The following is a 21,380-nucleotide window of genomic DNA, read 5'->3' as shown; positions in this document are numbered from 1 at the left end:
CGGTGGACCCCTACCCCCACTCACAGTCCGCAGCCAGCAGCTTCCAAATTGCCCGCCGCGCACCAGGTGCAACCTCTCCACACTCAGAGTCACCCCCCCACCACTGTTTGCTAACCTCACCCCCGACTGTAAGCCCATCGCCACAAAGAGCAGGCGATACAGTGCCGGGGACAGGGTTTTCATTAAAACCGAAGTGGAGCGGCTCCTGAAAGAAGGGATTATTGAGGGCAGCACCAGCCCCTGGCGAGCCCAGGTTGTGGTCGTTAAGACCGGCGAGAAGCAGCGCCTGGTCATCGACTACAGCCAGACAATAAATCGCTACACCCTGCTGGACGCCTACCCACTCCCCCGTATAGCTGATATGGTCAACCAGATCGCGCAGTACCGCGTCTTCTCGACCATTGACCTGAAATCAGCGTACCACCAGCTCCCCATCCGCCCTGAGGACCACCAGTACACTGCCTTTGAGGCAAACGGCCGCCTCTATCACTTCCTTAGGGTTCCCTTTGGCGTCACCAACGGGGTCTTCGTCTTCCAAAGGGAGATGGACCGGATGGTAGATCAAAATGCGTTGCAGGCCACTTTCCCATATCTGGACAATGTGACCATCTGCGGCCGTGACTTGCAGGACCATGACGCAAACCTCGAAAAATTCCTCCGCACCGCCCAACTCCTAAACCTGACATATAACAAGGAGAAGTGCATATTCCGCACAAACCGCCTCGCCATCCTTGGCTGTGTTGTGGAACACGGAGTCATCGGCCCCGACCCCGACCGGATGCGTCCCCTTATGGAACTTCCACTGCTCCACTGCCTCAAGGCCCTGAAGAGGTGCCTAGGGTTTTTCTCCTATTACGCCCAGTGGGTCCCCTACTATGCGGACAAGGCCCGTCCGCTGATCAAGTCCACCTCTTTTCCCTTGACGGCAGAGGCCCGCTTAGCCTTCCACCGTATCAAGGAGGACATTGCCAAAGCCACCATGCACGCACTGGACGAATCCATCCCCTTCCAGGTGGAAAGCGACGCGTCCGACTTTGCCCTGGCTGCTACCCTCAATCAGGCGGGGAGACCCGTGGCCTTCTTTTCACGAACCCTCCAAGGCCCGGAGACCAGGCACTCCGCTGTTGAGAAGGAGGCCCAGGCGATTGTGGAGGCTGTGCGTCATTGGAGGCACTACCTGGCCGGAAAACAATTTACCCTGCTCACTGACCAGCGTTCAGTTGCTTTTATGTTTAACAACAAGCAGAGGGGCAAAATCAAAAATGACAAGATCTTGAGGTGGAGAATCGAACTTTCCACCTACAACTACGAGATCTTGTACCGGCCCGGGAAGCTAAATGAACCCCCGGATGCGCTATCGCGTGGCACCTGCGCCAGCGCGCAGATCGATAGACTGCGGGCCCTCCACAATGACCTCTGCCACCCGGGGGTCACCAGGTTATTCCACCTCATCAAGGCCCGCAACCTGCCTTACTCTATTGAGGAGGTCAGGACCATGACCAGGAACTGCCAAGTCTGCGCTGAGTGCAAACCGCACTTTTATAGACCAGAGACAGGGCCCACCTGATAAAAGCCACTCGCCCCTTCGAGCGCCTGAGCGTTGATTTTAAAGGGCCTCTCCCCTCCTCCGACCGCAATGTGTACTTCCTCAATATTATTGAGGAGTACTCCCGTTTCCCGTTCGCCTTCCCCTGCCCGGACATGACCAGTGCCACGGTCATTAAATGTCTGAACAACCTCTTCACCCTGTTCGGCTTCCCCAGCTATATCCATAGCGACCGGGGCTCATCGTTTATGAGCGACGAACTCCGTCAGTACCTGCTAACTAGGGGTATTGCCACAAGCAGGACCACCAGTTACAACCCCCGGGGGAACGGACAGGTGGAAAGAGAAAATGCGACAGTTTGGAAGACCGTCCTGCTAGCCTTAAAGTCTAGGGGCCTTCCAACCTCCCGCTGGCAGGATGTGATCCCCGATGCGCTCCACTCTATTCGGTCACTGCTCTGCACTGCCACTAACGCCACCCCTCATGAGAAAATGTTTGTCTTCCCAAGGAAGTCCACATCGGGGACATCGCTACCGCCATGGCTGACGTCCCCAGGGCCGGTCCTACTGAGAAGACACGTGAGGACCCATAAAACAGACCCCCTGGTCGAGAGGGTCGACCTCCTCCACGCCAACCCCCAGTATGCTTACATCGCATACCCAGACGGGCGGGAGGACACAGTCTCCATAAGAGACCTTGCACCCTCGGGGGCCGCAGTAACCCACTACAACCCCACCCCCCCAACGATCCGATATCCAGCCCCAGCAGACGGCAGGCCTGGGCCCCGCGACCCGCTCGACATCTACGAGGACGACACGCCTGTGCCACAGCCTACGCTGGACTCGACGCCGGAAGCTTCACTACCCCTGCCGTCGCCACGCCGATCACAGCGGCAGACAAGACCTCCGGAGAGACTCCAATACACTAACTTTTAATACACTTCACCCCGCCGGACTCAATTTTAAACAAGGGGTGAATGTGGTAAACCACTGTTTGTATTCCTGTTTGTCCTGTTTGTATTCCACTGTGTACATGCCTGGACATGCCTCGGCTGACTCCTCCCACAGGTCCTAGTATAAAGGTGACTGCTCCCCAGCCCTTTGTATCCTGGACCGGTCGACCACGCGAGGCAGACCTCCATTCTGTTGTTAATAAAAGCCTTTAGTTACTCTTCTAACTCTCAGTCTTTTATGAGTAATTGATAGCGCATCACTGCCAAAGTGCATAACCTCACACTTTCCAATATTATATTCCATCTACCAAATTTCTGCCCACTCACTTAGCCTGTCTATGTCCTTTTGCAGGTTTTTTATGTCCTCCTCACTCACTGCTTTCCCTCCCATCTTTGTATCGTCGGCAAACTTGGATATGTTGCACTTGGTCCCTTCCTCCAAATCGTTAATATAGATTGTAAAGAGTTGGGGTCCCAGCACTGACCCCTGCGGAACACCACTAGTTACTGATTGCCAACCCGAGAATGAACCATTTATCCCAACTCTCTGTTTTCTGTTAGATAGCCAATCTTCCACCCATGGCAGTATATTACCCCCAATCCCGTGATTTTTTATCTTGTGCAGTAATCTTGTGTGGCACCTTGTCAAATGCCTTTTGAAAGTCCAAATACACCACATCCACTGGTTCCCCTTTATCCACCCTGTTTGTTACGTCCTCAAAGAATTCGAGCAAATTTGTCAAACATGACTTCCCCTTCATAAAACCATGCTGACTCTGTCCGATTAAATTATGCTTATCCAAATGTCCTGTTACTGCTTCCTTAATAATGGACTCCAACATTTTACCAACCACAGATGTTAGGCTAACTGGTCTATAATTTCCAGCCTTTTGTCTACCTCCCTTTTTAAATAAGGGCATTACATTAGCAGTTTTCCAATCTGCTGGGACCTTTCCTGAATCCAGGGAGTTTTGGAAAATTACCACCAATGCATCCCCAATCCCTACCGCTACTTCACTCAAGACCCTAGGATGTAAGCCATCAGGTCCAGGGGATTTATCCGCCTATAGTCGCATTATCTTACCGAGTACCATCTCCTTAGTGATTTTAATCGTGTTTAGCTCCTCCCCCCTATAGCCCCCTGTTTGTCCGGTGTTGGGATATTTTTAGTGTCCTCTACTGTAAAGACTGATACAAAATATTTGTTCAGCATTTTTGTCATCTCCATGTTCCCCATCACTAATTTCCCAGTCTCGTCCTCTAAGGGACCAACATTCACTTTAGCCACCCTTTTTCTTTTTATATAACTGCATATCTTTCTATTCCTTTCTCCCACGTGTTTATCTAGCTTCCCCTTAAATTCATCCATACTTTTTGCCTCAACTACTCCTTGTGATAGCGAGAGCTCCACATTCTAACCACTCTCTGGGTAAAGAAGTTTCTCCTGAATACTTCATTGGATTTATTAGTGACTATCTTTTATTTATGGCCCCTAGTTTTGGACTTCCTCCACGAGTGGAAACATCATCTCTACGTCTACCCTATCAAACCCCTTCATAATCTTAAAGACCTCGATCAGGTCACCCCCGCCCCCCAAAGTCTTCTCCTCGAGAGAAAGGAGCTCCAGCCTGGCCAGTCTTTCTCGATAGGTACAACCTCTCAGTTCTGGTGTCATCCATCTCAATCTTTTTTGTACTTTCTCCAATGTCCCTTATATCCTTTTTGTAATATGGAGACCAGAACTGTGCAGAGTAACTATATATCTATATCCAGTTCTATATTCACAGGAGAACAAATATTATCTAACTCGATTGGACAAAACAAAGAAAGATCCCAACTCTAAGAACTCCTTAATTTCTCTGTAAATATCTTTCAAATCCTGGTAAGTCCTTCCTCGCTTTTGGAATTCCTCGTCCCTGTGGGAACCGACAGTGGTCAAAATACTACTGAAAATCTGCCTGGTGAGTGTCAGTTGACCATTTGGTTGCAAAGGCCATCACAGCCAAGCCCAGTCCTGTTGTCCATCTACAAGCACCTCTAGCACAGGTGATGGGATCGGGATTGGAAGCAGAGCACGTTGCTGACTCTTGCCCTCCCTTAACTCAGGATGAATATGAATCCATTGTGACGGATTCATCAGCTGAAGAAGAAAATTATGTTGAAAAACTTCAGCTACTATCAAAGTAAGCCTCATTCAACATAACCAGCAAAATGTAAAATGGTAAAAGGTTAATCTATCACTGTAATTCAATGAATTAAGTGATCACTAAATTCCAAGATAGGTCCTGCCATGCGTAACAAGGTGCAAAGTTTGGGAAAAAGCAATGTAAACAAAAATAGGTTAAGCAGTTGTTGAAAATTTTGTGAATGAAAAAAAGACATAGGGCAAAAATTTGAATGAGATATTTATTACAATCTTTAATTTTTATTAAATTTAGATTAAATGTGAATTTGTGACCAGATGCCCACCCCTTGGTGAGGACTATTTTTAAAATTTGTTCTCGGGATGCGAGTTTCTCTCTCTTAGGCAGTCCCTCGGAACCGAGGATGACTTGCTTCCACATTAAAAATGAGTTCTCAGGTGACTGGTGAGTCCAATGCGGGACCTACAGTCTCTGTCACAGGTGGGGCAGACAGTGGTTGAAGGGGCAGGTGGGTGGGGTGCTTGGGTTCGGGATGTGAGTGGCAGTGGCATGTCATTATTTTAATTCTCATCCCAAGTTGCTGTGAGGGCATTAAGAGTCAACCACATATTGGAATCAAGTATAGGTCAGAATTGGTCGGGGTGACAGGACAATGAACTGGTTATTTTTACAACAAAGGGGAAGTTATTTTTCTGGTCCTATCCCATAAATTACCTGACTTAGAGTACAATTTCATAACTTTGATAGATTTTTGTTAGGCAAGGGTATAAAGGGACTTAATTCCATTTGCCTGCCTTGGTTCTAAGATACAGGTCTGCCATGATCTAATTGATTGGTGGAACGGGCTCGCGAGGCTGAATAGCCTACTCATTCAGCACGGTGGCATAGTGGTTAGCACTGTTGCCTCACGCGCCAGGGACCCGGGTTCGAATCCGGCCTCGGGTGACTGTGTGGAGTTTGCACATTCTCCCCGTGTTTGCGTGGGTTTCCTCCGGGTGCTCCGGTTTCCTCCCACAGTCCAAAGATGTGCAGGTTATTGACCCTTAGTGTTAGGGGGATTAAAATGTGTGGGGTTACGGAGATAGGGTGGGATATGTGTTGGTGTAGGGGTTACGGGGATCGGGTGGGATATGTGTCGGTGCAGGCTCGATGGGCCGAAATGGCCTCTATTGGCACTGTGGGGTTTCTGTGATTTTCTGTGGATTTGAACACAATTTCTGGGTTGCTAGTCCAATATCGTAAGCACTAGGCTACCCCACCTGGTGAGCTCCACCAAATATAGCACACATTTGGGAGTGCATCAGTTCACTTTTCAATTAATAATACTTACTAGTTCATTGATGTAGTTTTCTACTTATACCATGATTTGCCAACACTTTTAGTAAATATCACAGAAACCATCAGATAACAGGAATGAGTGAGACAATGATTGCATATTTAAGTGACATGGCACAGTAATGTCATGGGTATCACATGATGTACTGTGTCTGAAAAGACTATTCTAATTGGTTTATGTCTCCCACCCATTGTGTTGCTAAGGGATTATAGAGGAGTGAAATAAAAGTTGTTGGAGTTTAAATATTCAACAGATTCAGTATACATAGGTAAGGAATGAAAACATTGTGAAAATAGCTCATGATGGATGTTGACTGTTTGAATAATGCAACTCGTGGTATGAAGCTTATTTTAATTCTTATTGAATCAGAATAATGGTTATACACAAATGTGGCCACTAGATGGTGCTGCACGTCAATCTGGCGACTGCACAGACATGAGGCAGATCAGTCAAGTCTCAATCATCAGGAGTGACAATCACAAGATGGTCATGCATTTAGCCTATGTAAGCTTATTCAACATACCATCCAATTGCTTCTTAAATGATTCTCAGGTTTTTGCCTTCAGTACCCTATCTGGAAGGCAATTCCATGTATTGATCTCTCAGTCATTCTGGTTAAAAAATGTACATATAATTACGTACAATATAGAAACAGGCCTATTGGCCCAACCAGTCCATGCCAGCGTTTCTGCTCCACTCAAGCCTCCTCCCATTCTTCCTTCTCTAACTCTATCAGTATAATAACCCTCTATTCCCTTCTCCCACATATGCTTATCTAACTTCCCCTTAAATGCATCTATATGATTCACCTCAACCACTCTCTGGGGTAGAGAGTTCCACATTCTCACCACTCTCTGGGTAAAGATGTTTCTTCTGAATTCCCTATTTGATTTCTTGGTGACTATCTTATAGCCTCTAGTTTTGTTCTTCCCCAAAAGTGGAGAAATTCTCTGTGTCTACTCTATCAAAACCTTCCATAATATTAAAGACCTCTATTAGGTAATCCCTCAACCTTCTCTTTTCAAGAGAAGAGACCAGCCTGTTCATCCTTTCCTGATAGGTATAAACTTACAGTTCTGGTATCATCCTTGTATTTTTTTGCACCTTCTCCAGTGCCTGTATATCCTTTTTATAATATGGCGACCAGTACTGTACATAGTACTCCGTGTGTGGTCTAACCAAGGTTCAATACAAGTTCAGCATAACTTTTCAATTCTATTCCTCCAGAAAAACACCCTAGTCCTTGCTTTGCTTTTTTTATGGCCTTATTAACCTGCGTTGCTACTTTGTGCTCATTTTGCAAGTTTATTAATGTCTTGTAATTTGTTGCAGTACTCTTCAGTATTGACCATCTCCCTCCCCCAATTTGGTGTCGTCGGCAAATTCAGAAAGTGTTTTTGATTCCAGTCTAAAGTGTTAATATAAATTGTGAACAACAGTGGTCCCAGCAGTGATCCTTGTGGGACCCCATTTCCCACCTCTGCCACTCTGAATAGCTACCCTTTACCCTGACTCTCTGCTTCCTGTCTTGCAACCAAGCAGCTATCCCTTCCGATAGTTGTCTCCTGATTCTGCATGCTCTGACCTTATTCATTAGTCTATTATGTGGTACCTTATCAAAGGCCTTTTAGAAATCTAGATATATTACATCTACTGCATTACCCGTGTTTAGTCTCTCTGTTACCTCGTCAAAGAATTCAATGAGGTTGGCCATGCAAGACTTTCACTCTTGAAATCCATGCTAACTACTCATTATTATATTTTTGGTTACTAAATGTTTTCCAATTTTATCATTTAGTAGGGATTTCATTATCTTTCCTACCACCGATGTTAAGCTGGCTGGTCTATAGCACCCTGGACATGTTCTATCTCATTTCTCTAATTTGTTTGTATATTTCTTTCTCCACCTCCCTTCCACAATTAGGTGGTTTGTATATTACCCCTAGTAGTGTGAATGATCCTTTATTATCTTTCATCTCTATCCACATGGATTCTATTTCTGTCTTACTGATAGCTGCGTCACTTTTTTCTACTGCCATTACGTTATCGCTAATAAGTACAGCTACTCAACCTCCCCCTTTTCCCTATCTTTTCCAAATATGTTATACCCTACAATGTTTAGTTCCTAGTCATGATTTTTCTGTAGCCAGGTCTCAGTAATCCCTACTATATCTAGTTCCTTGCAACGTATTATTGCCTCCAGATCCCCTGTTTTATTATGGACACTGTGCCTTTTTAATAGCAGTTCCTCTCACTTTATTTTTAACCATCTTTTTATACTCCTGTTCTATAACTATTTATTCCCTGGCCATTTATGTCCTCCCTTAGTTTAGTCTGTCCTATGCTCTTCTTTCCCGTTTCATTTATATTTAAGCTTGTTTCATTTCCTGTAGATCCCTCCTCCTTCACCTATTCGTTCCCAATATGTTCACAAACTGGAGAACCAGGAGACCCTGGCTCCTGGAAAAGAGAGTTTACATTTAACTACTTTCCAGATAGTGGTGCAAAGGGAGGCAGACATTGTGGAAACATTAAGGGGAATTGGTTGGATATTTGGGAGAGTAGGCGATTGATGAGTATTAACTTTTGGGGCTGGCCAGATATGTTCCTATTCATGTGACTATGACAACTCCACATATTTAAGTTGGCTTGTAACCTGTTTCACTGTGACTCACTGCGATTAGAAAGCTCCTACCTATTTTTTGATATTGACAGCCCTCAAATAGAGCTCATGAACAAAGTGGACAGGTTGACTAATCACGTAGTAAAATACTAGAAATAACAGCTTTTCCTACTTTGACCTTCTTGTAACATGCTGCACAATGTACCATGTCATGACATACATCACTTACCCACCCCATTATATATGGAGTGCATGTGTGTACTTCCCTTTGTCACAATTTTTGATAATGTCAACATTTAAATTGGAAACTGCCTATGTAAACATTGAGAATAGAAATCGGGCGGCAAGGGGCAACAAGAGGCAGCGAGGGGAGCTGGAATGGGAAGGGAAGAGGAGGGGAAGGAGAAGACAGTGGGAAGGGAGGAAGAAGACAATTTAAGAGAAGCAGACAGAGGAGGAGGAAATAGGAGAAACAGATCAACAAGGGTTGGGGGATTAAAGCATGAAACAGTCAGTCAGTCAGTCTGTGGGGAGGAAGGGGCATTGTAGACGGATAGTGCAGTTGGAGGGGTACTGTAAAAAGGTACTGAAGCTGAGTCAAGGTTGTCCATAAGGGGCAACTGTAGTCATTGGGGTGTTGGGAGTGGGGTGGGGAGGAAAGGTAGCAGACACCACCAGGTGGTTGAATTGCTTACTTTTGAGCATGGTTGTGCCACTTAACAACATGCAAGCATTTTATGGTCTTTGGTCCATTACTTTGCCATTCCCCCTCTTCTGCTGCCCTAATACATTTCTTTGTGCTGCCTGTATCTTCAGTCTCCTATTGTACCGTGTTGTTTGCATCCTGCCTTGGACTACTTCAGGTGACATGATGCCCTTGTGATTAATATTCCTCCCCCCGTTTTTTTCTCCTCTAGATTTACTTCCTCTGTTGTGGGCTGGGAGGAGCGTTATATTTACTTTTCTTTGACTTGCCTTTACTGCGGTGCAATTCACTGTTGTGACTCTGTGGCAAATTTTAGTTACTGCTGTTTGTCTAGGCTTTAAAGAGCTTGCATTCAGTTGACAGATGGTCACGTAACATTAGGTCACATCTACAGGCGTGATATCATTAGAATGTTGTAACCACACAGCATTTTTAATGCACAATAGATACATATATTTGAAAATAACTATTCAGTTGTTTGTGAAACTCAACAGCTTTCATTTATATACTGCCTTTAAAACAGTAAATGCTCCAAGTTGTGTCATAGATGAGAAATGGATATAATAGTATATGGAGATGACCAAAAGAGTGGTCGAAGAGATAGATTATTGAGGTTGCTTTTAAGGTGGGGAGAGAGTTAACAAGGTGGAGGGGTTTGGAGGGGGAAATCCAGAGGGCAAGGCCAAGACTTCCACCTAGTTACCTATTCCTATTGAAGTGTAAGCAGAGCAAATGAGTGTCACTTTCACAAATGCTAGTCTCCTGTACACTCTCACTCTCAAACCATGGTTGTTGCTCTCTGGTGCAAAAAACATTTCTGTTTAGTTTCTCTTCTGGTACACAGCACCCAGATCAGTTTGAACATATTTGGATATGGTCGTCAAGGTACTGATCACAGAAATCCAGCTAAAATGTTATGGGCTGATAGCATTCAACAAGGAGATATTTCTTCACTCCCCATAGGAAGAAACACAGGACCTACCAGGTGCAGAATAGTGGCGAGGATTTTATAAACCGTCTGAATCTCTTCGGCAGTGAAACCAATCACTTTCATGGCATCTGCGACAGCCTTAAATTCGGCAGCATCATTTATAGCAGACTGTTTACAGAGAATTCAAAGTTAGAAGAACATTTTACATACAATGTAAAATAAACAGGCGTCACCATGTAGATGCAGCATAGTCTTTATATTGTTAGTTATGCAAATGAGCGCTTTCATCCAAATTTTTCCCCAGAAAGTCATTCCAGGGTTGTAGCAAGGGCTGCAGCAATCAAGGTAATAGTCCCTGGGTTAGGGAGGAAAGAATTGGCCAGGGTTCCTGCTGTTGCTCACAACCTACTGACGCCTGGTGGAAGTGTGCATGTACAAACATGGTCGCAAGACTGCGCTCCGCTGTACTGGAATCCTTGCCATGCGCCCCCTGCATACCCCTCCCCCCAGTGAATAGCCTGCCAATACTCCAAGAACCCGCCTGATCTGGATGGCTCAGTATAGCACTGGGCAGCATGTTGCCTGTTTAAGCTGCAGTGGTCTTTAAAACAAGTAGGTATTTGCACCCACCACCGGCCACTATCTAATGAAGTGTTGCCAGAGAGATGGGGAAGAAGCATGCAATAAACTGCAAATTGCCGGTCATAAGTTTTTGAGAAATACTTTTTTTTTAACTCCTCTGGTCGTACCGTTCAGCTGTTGTGCGTTAGGGAGGAGGGGTGAAAACAGGTCGTTTAATTTCTCTCTCCTTTCTTGTTCTGTGACCTTACCTTTATTACTCCTCCGACTTTGATGAAGTTGTAGGCAGTAGGGTCTTTCTGAATGTGCAAGGATCGCAACAACTTCTCAGGACCACCCAAGAGTAACTAAAATATGAACACACCATTTTCAAATCGAAGTACATAAGGAGCACTTAAACCATAATCAAGCATTCTTTCTATCCCGTGGAGGGGGCATCAGTGAGGCCAATAAGCTGCACTTTCCATTTGCAAATTACCTTGCCAATTAAAACTTTTCTTCTGCAGTTTCCCAGTCTGTTTAGCTGCTTTCATAATGGGTTAAGTGCCGTGCTAGTGCCAGCGGCTCCTGATACACGAGCCTCACACAGCTTGTGGCAACACTAAGTAAACTTGGCAGGTTCATTAAGGTCAGTATTCTTTTTAAATCGGGTGATCCAGATGGCCAACCAACAAGACTACTTTGGGGCATCCAGCAGCTGTGCGAGATCTCCTGTTTATCAGTGGTTGGTGGCATTAGCATGGATCTCACACGATATAAAAGCAGCTTTGATTCAGTTTTTGGGAGGAAGAGGCACCTTGGCCCTGCACTGAAGATTTCTGTGCTTGCTGGCAAGAAATGCTCCAAGATGGCATCGAGTAGCACCGACTGAGCCCTTCACACCAGAGGATCTCAGGATTCAATTCCTGGTCTGTGTGGAGTTAGTTGATCTCAACTGCAACAGCAACTGGGACCCAACACGTGGCTTCAGCACCCCTGGGTAGAGGAATGAGAAGGTGATCAGCCAGGGTTCCTGCTCACGATCACTACCTAATCCAGGTGCAGTACTGAGGGAGTGCTGCACTGTGGGAGGTGCCATCTTTTGGATGAGACGTTAAACCGAGGTCCCATCTGCTCTGTCAGGTGGATGTAAAAGATCCTATGGTACTATTTTGAAGGAGATCAGAGGAGTCCTGGCCAATATGTATCACTCAACCATTATCAGTAAAACAGATCATCTGGTCATTATCATATTGCTGCTTGTGGGATCTTGCTGTGTGCAAATTGGAGGCCGAGTTTCCTCCATTACAACAATGACCACATTTCAAAAGTACTTTAATAGATGTAAAGCTTTAGGACGTCCTGAGGTCATGAGAGGTTTTATATAAATGTATAAGTCTTCCATTGTTTTTCTTTCTTTTTTCCCGTGACTCATGGCAGAAAGTGCATGTGCGGACATTAGGTGAGTAGAGGATTGAACTAGGCTGGGATGCCTTTAATGCTCAAACATGGCACTCACCATCCCGGCTTAACATGGGAAGAATGGACATCTGGACAAGACACTAAAGGGTTACCAGCACCATGGAACTGTACCCTGTCAGAGACAGCACCTTTGAGAGAGGGGGATGGAGAAAGGAAATAAAAGAAAAAGGCTTTGGGGCAATAAACTCTGGGATAGTTTGGGGGGGAGCGCAAGAGGTCAACACACTTGTCATTTAGCAATATACCAAAACATTCAGCTGCAAGTTATAGACCAAAGTCTAAATGGATAAAATGTGTTACAGTTGATTCTGGTTAGATACAAGGGGGGAAAATTCAGTTGGTTTGTGCCCCCTGTTAGCGCCTTAAGAGGGCGCTAATGGGGCGCAAAGCAACTAGCGCCCGGGCGCGGCGATGTTTGCGTCACTCACGAAATTAACTAGACATTTTGCGGCGGCGCTAAATGCTACCGCCACGATCTCCTGCGCCGGCAGATCGTGACGTCAGTCGAATGTGCAACGCCCCGGTAGCACCCCGGACCGGATATTGAGTGGCGCCCCCTGCCTTACCGCCTGTCGCTAGCAACGACAGGTTGAGGGGAGCGTTTTGCAGTCAGGAAGGGACTGGGAGAGCGCTATTTAAAGGCGACCGCTTCCTGCCTTTTTTTGTTGGTGACATTTTTGCACCACGCATTCTGAGAGAGAGAGAGAGAGAGAGAGAGAGAGGGAGAGAGACTGACTTCTGGAGAGATTCAACACTGTGTGAAGGAGTTTTGGGTACTGAGCAGCACTTTGCAGGTTCATTTTTATTTGCCCTTCCTTGTATCGATTTAGAAGAGACTGTGGGGGCTGCACTCTGAGCTCTTTCCCTGGGCCTCTCCATTGTTCTTTCCAGCAGATTTGATGTACAGGTCTCTCCAGGCTGAGAATCAAGGCTGCAATGAGCAGGGTGTGGATGGAGAGCAAGATCGACCCTCCCCTTTAAGAACTGGCCGGCGCCATTGTGTCTGTGTTCCATTGCTGACTGACATCACACGAGCTCCGCCAGCGCGCTCGCTCCTCGGCCTTTGCGCCTTAAGACAGATGTGTAGCGCCTGATTTAGCGCTCCAATCACCTCCAGGGGCGATAAAACCCAAGTTTGCAGTCGGAGGCGATAATTAGCGCCAGGCGCTAATCTTTGCGCCCGGCCGATAATTGCGCCCCAAATGGGGCGATACTGAATTTCTCCCCCAAGGTCCTGAATGTTCTGATCGGGTTATGAACCACACATCTGTTCACACTAACCTGATAAAAGGAATGGAAGCTTCGCTCTCCTCGCTGCTGCACGATAACCCGGGACTGTCAAACACAAACCATTACAGATTTAGATAAAGCAACAACGGAGCAGGATTTACAACAGGCCTGTTGATGCTACATATGCAAATGCTTCAATCCCTCAAAATGGCCAATACAGACAATGCAATCCACCCTCTCTACAGAAGCTGGGCTTTATTAAAGTTCCAAATACCTTTGCTGCAGGACTGTATAAAGCACGGAGATGGAAAGCAATGAAGTTAAAAATTCAGCACCAGAAAGATCTTTATGTCACCAAGTTAAACTGCCTGGCCTGGAGTTTCCTCTGTTGGTGCAAACCGGAAGCTGCACCCATTTTGCCGAAGTCAAAAAAACACCAAGTGTCCTCCCAATCTCAGTAGAATACGCCCAAACTCAAAAGGGGCGTAAATCAGCAGAAACAATCATGGCCCAAGGAAACAATGAATCTACAACATATATTTCTTCTCGGAGTCTTAAAATTTGAAGTTTAAACTTATTTAACCATCATTCATGCACATCAGGCAAAGCATGTTTAGGAATCTGCAATTGGGGAAGCCTTTCAATTTTTAATGCGGCTTATACTTCACCATCAAAATGCATTAAAAGAAACAGGTAATACAGGGTGGGCATCAGCGAGGGTAAATAAAATGCTCAAAAAATTGCAATTATAAAACCGAGAGAGAAAATCTGGTCGCAATGTTGACAGAATCCGCCAAACAAGCGCAATCCACGCATTGGAGAGTCGGAGGTGTGGCCAGTTTCATAGACGGAGATTCTTTCGGACAGAGGGTTGGATGGACGGATAGAAAAGATCGAGGCGACTCGGACATATCGTAGTTACGCTTGTAACTCACATGTGCCCAAAATACCGTGATCTTTTAAGCGACATAATTGGTTTGCGCCCAGATTGTGCGTGTGTATTTGGGCACAAATGCAGAGGTAACTCCAGGCCCTACCTGCACTTTATGAACAAAACTAAAGCCAATGAGCCTCAATGCAAGCACAGGAAATCTCCCTTTTTAGCCCCTGTTCACCTTGGTCTCCTGAGGCCATGTAGCAGCAGAGAGTGCAGCTCTACCTTCATATTGCACTTCCCATTTACTTGTACCTTATGTTCACGTCGCTATATAAATGCAAGTCTTTCTTACAAGTCTTTCTTTGGTAAAGCAACACTACAACAGCCTCTGTTGTTCTCTCCAAAGCGGGTACTCGAGACTCCCTCCATTAAAGCAAAGGCAGGAAGCGATTTGGAGAATCCAGAAACTCATAAGACCCACAAACAAGGTGAATCGCCACTGTATGGCAACAGTGCAAGTCAGGCAGCTTGTATTTGTAACTGCAGGCAAAGGTGAGAAAATCACGAGTGTGCCATCGGCTGCAGATTTTAAACATAAAAGCAGCTCAAAATCTGCTCTACCCATTATCTTTGACAGTTGAAAGCAGCAAACTGATGCAAAAATTGTCTTAAAAGCAAACTCAAGAACTTGCATTTAAAGAAAAACTGTGTTTTTAAAATAAAAATAGGACAAAAATGTCTCCCTTATTACCCACCTCTCCCCTATGAAGGATTTGGGTCAGTATCCTGCTCCTAAACCACTGGATTCCTCAGCTAGTGGTGATGCAATGCATCTTTTATGACTGGATTATTAAAAATACTCTCCACCATATGAACAAATAGCACAATGAAAACAGTGTGAATTTTAAGACTGAAAATTGATCAAAACTACAAAGGTTTACAGCGCAAAGGGAAGCCAGTCAACCCACTGTGGCTGTGCCGGCTCTTTGCTGGATGTATTACCGTACATCCTCGTCAACTGAAACACATCTGTACTGCAGTATTAGCACATGATGCCATGGAACAATGAGCTGCTCTTGCATAGCTGTGAGCTGACCCGATAGCAATAATTGGCACAGGACTCAGAGCTGGTCACCTGACTCTCTTCTCACTCTCTCTTCCCCCTTGCCCCCAAAAAACAGGCTAGTCAGGAGCAAATTCAGTTGATAACATCAATTCTTACTTTTTCCAATAGGTAGTTACTGATGTGACCCCCTATAGGGTCACCTTTAAAGTCAAAGTTAATATCCATGTACTTTCCAAATCGACTGGAATTGTCATTGCGGTTGGTTTTGGCATTTCCAAAGGCTTCCAATACACAATTTGATTTTAATAACATGTTCTTTACCCTGCAACAGAAATAAAAGAAGCAATACAGTATCACATAATGCTACACAATATCTTCCAGGTATTGGATTGTAGAAGTACATTCATATTTGTACTTATCTCAGTACCACACAAGATAGTCAAGAAATTGAACAGTGCCAACTAGTGTTAATTGCTTATCCTGGATATCACCTCAATTTCTGAATTCAGCTCAACTTCAGCAAAATGAAATGCCTTCATGCATTGGGAACTAAACTTAAGAAAATGTCCCTTTGAAGAACATTGTGGCATTATGTAGCCAATTTGATCTGACAGTCCTCTCTTACTCGAACATACAAGGTCTCACTCTGAAGTAAATCTTTTGTTCAGTAACTGGAGGGGGCTGCAAAGAAACCCAACAGGCAGTCACTTTGCAGATAGCATTGAGAACAACAGTCTGCAGTTTGGCCTGAGGGATCAAGAGGTCACCAAATGCTACAGTTCAACTGTCTATAAATCCAGGAACTGTATGTTGTGAAAGGTTGTCATAAGATTGAAAATGATCCAAATGAGCCCATGGGAGAGTCTATTCCTTGTTGAGCAAAGTTGCTGATGGGTCCACCAACATAGTGGAGTGTTAGACAGGCAGGGTTGTGCAAATTTGATGACAGCTGTAGAGTGTCAAGGCAAAGGCAGCAATAAAGAACGGTCTGCCAGGGAGTTTACCTATTTCATGCAGCTGCGTTCTTCAAAGGGCAACAGGGCTAACCAAACTGTTTGGGGCTCGAACCTACTTTTTCCAGAGTTATTTGGTTGGGATTATGCTGCGTTGAGATGTGTGCATCATAGTATGAGGCAGGTGGTCAACCGGGCAAAAAGCAGGAGAGATACTGCAACTACCATCATGTTAGGGCATTGGGCTGCTTTCTAGTTGACCTCAATATCCTCAGATAACAGAGTGTCAATATGCAAGCATCAGATACAAAATTCTCACTCACGGAGGGACCTCAGCTGAACCAGCCTCCTGGACAATGATAAATGTATCAGTTGGAGAAAAGTTACCTCTGCAGTACATGGGGGGGGGGGGGGGGGGGGGACAATCACAACTGCCACAAGCAGTGATTTGCTATCGTGACCCTAGGATTTGTGTATATCCCATCAGGACGAGAGCAAACGGGCCTAAGTTCTCATATAGGTCCGTAATTCCACTCGGTCCAAAGTGAAATATATTCACTGCGGTCAAGGTTTTCTGGAAAATGTAATTTTTAATTGTGAGGTTATGTGAGAATTATCAGTACACAAGAAACCATTCCTTAAAATTCCTCTTTGTAGTTTTGCTCCTTAACAGCAGACCTCACCTTCTTCACCCCAAGTTTAAAGAAGATTGCTTATAATACATTGCTAAACTAGCTGGGGGAGCCCGGCTTTGCCAGGGCTGTTTTGGGCCGGGCGGTTTGAATCGAGTCCCAGGCTTTGGGGCCTCGGTGTCCCTCTGTGAATCTGCTGCCGGGCAACATTTTAAATCGAGTCCCAGGCTTTGGGGCCCTGTCTCTGTGTCCCTCTCTCAATCTGCTGCCGGGCAACATTTCTACCTTTTAATACCTTGAAAGATGAAAGTGAAAGTACTTATAAAACGTTTTTGGCAAATCTTTTAAAAATAACATGAGATACTAACTTTTTCGAAGCTGGATGAGCAGATTTTGAGCGGGAAGTAAATGGGGTTTTTAGCTTGAGGCAATGGCTGCCACATCCCTGAGATGAAAACGATTAGTCCCGCCCACACACACACACACCGATTGGCCAACCATCAGGGGGCTGAACTGTAGGATTGGTCAATCGTGACGGCACAGGATTGGTCGAACCTTGACGTCAGTCACTCAATGCTAATTAGCAGATAATGAGTGGAATTTAAGGTTTTTTGCATAAGGCGCGAACAATTTTCGTCCGACCGAAAAGTAAATACGCTTACGACCGTCCCGGAATGGTAAGCTTTCTTCGGAGGTAACGCGCGCGCAGGTACGCCCTATAACTTTCGAGCGTATAGCCGGACAGACGCACACCGAAGGACAGACAGACAGATGGACAGACAGACAGACAGACAGACAGACAGATCGATCCTTTTATATATATAGATAATAAAGCATGCTGACTTTGGATGAGTTGGTACAGCTGGAATCAACCAACGCTGTACAGGTGTTGGCATCTGGTGTTTTCAGTGTCACTGCTGGTGGTCAATGGAATTTTATTTCAAGCATTTGTACAAAGCTTCTGCAGGTAATGAGATATAATAGGCCAGAAGATATTGAGGAAATCCTAAGGAAAAGCTCTAGAGATGGGGCTCCTAAGTCAAAAACCTTTTGTATTGTATGAATTGCATTAGAAAGAAGATTTCTAAACAGAAAGGAGGTCATTTCATTGTATATTGAGGCAAATCTGTAGGTGTCTGCATTGGTGCTGGTCAAACGTTGTGCAAAGCCACTATTTCATTGCCTGCACATCCTTCAAGAATAATGCTGCTGATCTTTGAGTTCCAGGGTCACTATTTGATGGAGGGGAGAAGTTCCCTGGTGTCCTAGCCAACATTCTTCCTTCAATTATCAAAAAAACAGATCAATTGTTTTTCCATCCACAGCCATTTGTGAGATATTGCTGTGCACCTCAAAATTTGCCTACACACAAACAGTCACTGCAATTCAAAGTAAATCTGTTGCAAATCAAGTATTTTAGGATATTTCTGCGACATGCAAAGGCGCTATTATAAATGTATATTTGAATCCCGAGGTTGGTCAGTATTGTAAATGGAGCTGGAGAAGGTCGAGCCTCAGAGGACCACAGAGCTTTTGCCCAGCCTTGTAGGTCAATGGAGGTTTTTCGACCATCGCAGCGTTTTTTGGATTGATCCCCGTGGTGGTGCTTACAGGAACCAGGTTTTGTTTCCAGACCTGGAGTTGGAGGTATGTTCTCTGGCTCTCAATGTTTTAGTGCTTGAAAGGATCGAGTTTGGGCATTCTTGCTAAGACCGTTGCAAAATGCGTTCCGTAACTAGAAAAAAATTACCTCATCGCAATGAATGCAACAAAAATCCGCCCAACAAATCAAACACGTCAGACCTCTCAGCTGTCTGCACCGAGAACATTTCTCCTCTTCATACAGAATACATATTAGAGTACATGTTATGAAAGGAAACGATTTCTCAAATTCTACATAAATGAAGGTCTCCATTTATTACCTTTCCACTTCCTGTCGTTGGCTGGGGTTTGTAATGGCTGCAATGAACTGCATGATGTATTTACTAGCCTCTGTTTTACCAGCACCACTCTCCCCTGGAATCCAGAAAAAGGAAAAATTAACTCAAAAAGCTACAGCTGATGATGCTGCAAACATTAATACTTCTACAGCATAAAACCCTAACTGGGAGAGACAAACTAGCCAACATACCAAAGTGCAGCCACATACACTGTTTAATTCAGTTGTGCTCTCTTGGTTCTCGGGGTTAAATTACTGGATTAGTAATCCAGAGGTCTGGACTAATAATCCAGAGACAGGAGTTCAAATCCCACCATGGTAGCTGGGGAATTTAAATTCAGTTAATTAAATAAATCTGGAATAAAAAGCGAATGTCAGTAATGGTGACTATGAAACTACTGGGGTCATAAAAACCCACCTGGTTCACTAATGTCCTTTAGGGAAGGAAATCTGCCATCCTTTCCTCGTCTGGCCTACGTGTTACTCCAGACTCTTAGCTGCCCTCTGAAATGGCTGACCAAACCTCTACAAAGAAATATACTGCAGCGGTTCAAGGTGGCAGCTCACCACTTTCTCAAGGGCAATTAGGGATGAGCAATAAATGCTGGCCTTGCCAGTGATGCCCACAACCCGCAAATGAATTTTAAAAAAAGTTCTAAACCAGGCTTTTACACCTTAAAATGTTTCCCCCCTTTAAATGGTGGCCAGAGGGTGGAGGCGAGAAACTTGCTTTGCTTTAACACAAGTGCCATTTCCAATTCCTATATTACAGCTTATCCGCTTCTCTCATGCTTCAGACAACCTCACTTTCTAGTCATTTTACTATCAGCTGCACCTGTCAGAACAACTGTGCTCCTCAGCATAGAGGCTGGCTTGGTAATTAATAGGATACTCGCTGTACTGTTCACCTTTATGTCGTACACCATAGCAAAGGTCTAATGCAATACTATCTGCTATCTTAGCAAAGTCCACAATACAGTGATTGGTGTCTTGCCCGAGGACCATCACAAAGGCTCAGCACACTATCATGGATTGATGAGATGCTTCTCTGTACTTGCAATTCTCCCTGTCTTCAAACATGCCGACCAGAGCAACTATGAAGCAAAATCCAGGAAATTTCCCACAAGATGACAGAAAAAAAAACAACAGGACTGATAATCCAATTAGAACTACAGGTCCTTTAGTTTAAACAGTCTTTTCATTTGCTGTATAAATGGCAGGATAGTCGTTTCCCAATGGTATTTCCATGCTTTCTTTTACTGGACAGCGAGAGATAAAGAAGGGGAGACAGTCCTGACCAACAGTGCTGGCAACATTTTATAGTTAAGTAAACATGGAACAGAGGCCCACACAGGTACGGCATAGCAATTCTGCTGAGGTCACAAGCAAAGGAGAGTCAGGCTGTAAGTGACACTGAGCCATATTACCGGTACCAAGTCTATGTATCTGATCTCCACGGTGCTAGGAACTTGACTATTGGCTATGCTTGAAAGAAAGAAAAACTTGCATTTATATAGCTTCTTTCGCGACCACCGGACGTCCCAAAACGCTTTACAGCCAATGAAGTAATTTTTGAAGTGTAGTCACTGTTGTAATGTAGGAAACGTGGCAGTCAATTTGCACACAACAAACAGCAATGTGATAATGACCAGATAATTTGTTTGTTTTTTTTAAATGTTGATTGAGGGATAGATATTGGCCAATTTAATTTTTATTTCAAAATTTAAATAATGTTCACCCAGAACAAACTCATTCCAGAGACTTGAGCACATAGTCTAGGCTGACACCTCAGTGCAGTACTGAGGGAGTGGTGCACTATCGGTAGGGTCGTCTTCCTGATGAGACATTGAACCTCTCAAGTGGACATAAAAGATCCCACAACACTATTTGAAGAAAAGCAGAGGAGCTGGTCAATATTTATCCCTCAACCAACTCCACTAAAACAGATTATCGGGTCATCATCACATTGCTGTTTGTGGGACCTTGCTGTGTCTAAATTGGCTGCCGTGTTTCCCTACATTACAACAGTTACTACACTTCAAAAGTACTTCATTGGCTGCAAAGCGCTTTGGGCCATCCTGAGGTTGTGAAAGACACTGTATAAATGCAGGGTCCTTCTTTCTTTCTTTACATGGAACCTCGCACGGTCAACCCCATGTTACTAGATCAATGCCATACCCAAGTGGACACACAGAATGACAAACCACAGCAAGGTTGAAGGTTATCTCATACTAGGACTCCTTTAACCATTTAAAATGTAGATGAGAGAGCTTTCTGTGCTGTAAATACTCCCTAGTTTCCTCACCTTCAAGATATCTGTACAGGCAGGGGGATTTTCATCTTTGAGCTTATGAAGCTTCACCTAGTGGCAGAGGTGTGCAGCTGCAAGCGTGACTGGTGATGTA

At 44.8% G+C, this 21,380-nt stretch overlaps 1 protein-coding gene across 2 annotated transcripts in view; it reads right to left on the bottom strand.

Moving 5' to 3' along the window:
* The window catches only part of LOC147101461 (unconventional myosin-Id-like), a 561,768-nt gene that overhangs the window by 442,955 nt on the left and 97,433 nt on the right, over window positions 1-21,380 (bottom strand). For both annotated transcript variants that reach the window (XM_085966597.1, XM_085966598.1), the window contains exons 3-7: window positions 18,959-19,052; window positions 15,608-15,773; window positions 13,560-13,613; window positions 11,069-11,164; window positions 10,290-10,406 (exon numbers count right to left, since the gene is read on the bottom strand). In XM_085966597.1, coding sequence (XP_085822723.1) covers window positions 10,290-10,406; window positions 11,069-11,164; window positions 13,560-13,613; window positions 15,608-15,773; window positions 18,959-19,052 — 527 coding nt within the window. The remainder of the gene's footprint in view (window positions 1-10,289; window positions 10,407-11,068; window positions 11,165-13,559; window positions 13,614-15,607; window positions 15,774-18,958; window positions 19,053-21,380) is intronic.

Source organism: Somniosus microcephalus, chromosome 24 (genome assembly GCF_052327205.1).
Source record: "Somniosus microcephalus isolate GS21.2 chromosome 24, FLI_Smic_1.0, whole genome shotgun sequence".
In the NCBI taxonomy this organism is placed as follows: Eukaryota; Metazoa; Chordata; class Chondrichthyes; order Squaliformes; family Somniosidae; genus Somniosus; species Somniosus microcephalus.
This window is presented reverse-complemented; position numbering and strand designations above follow the sequence as displayed.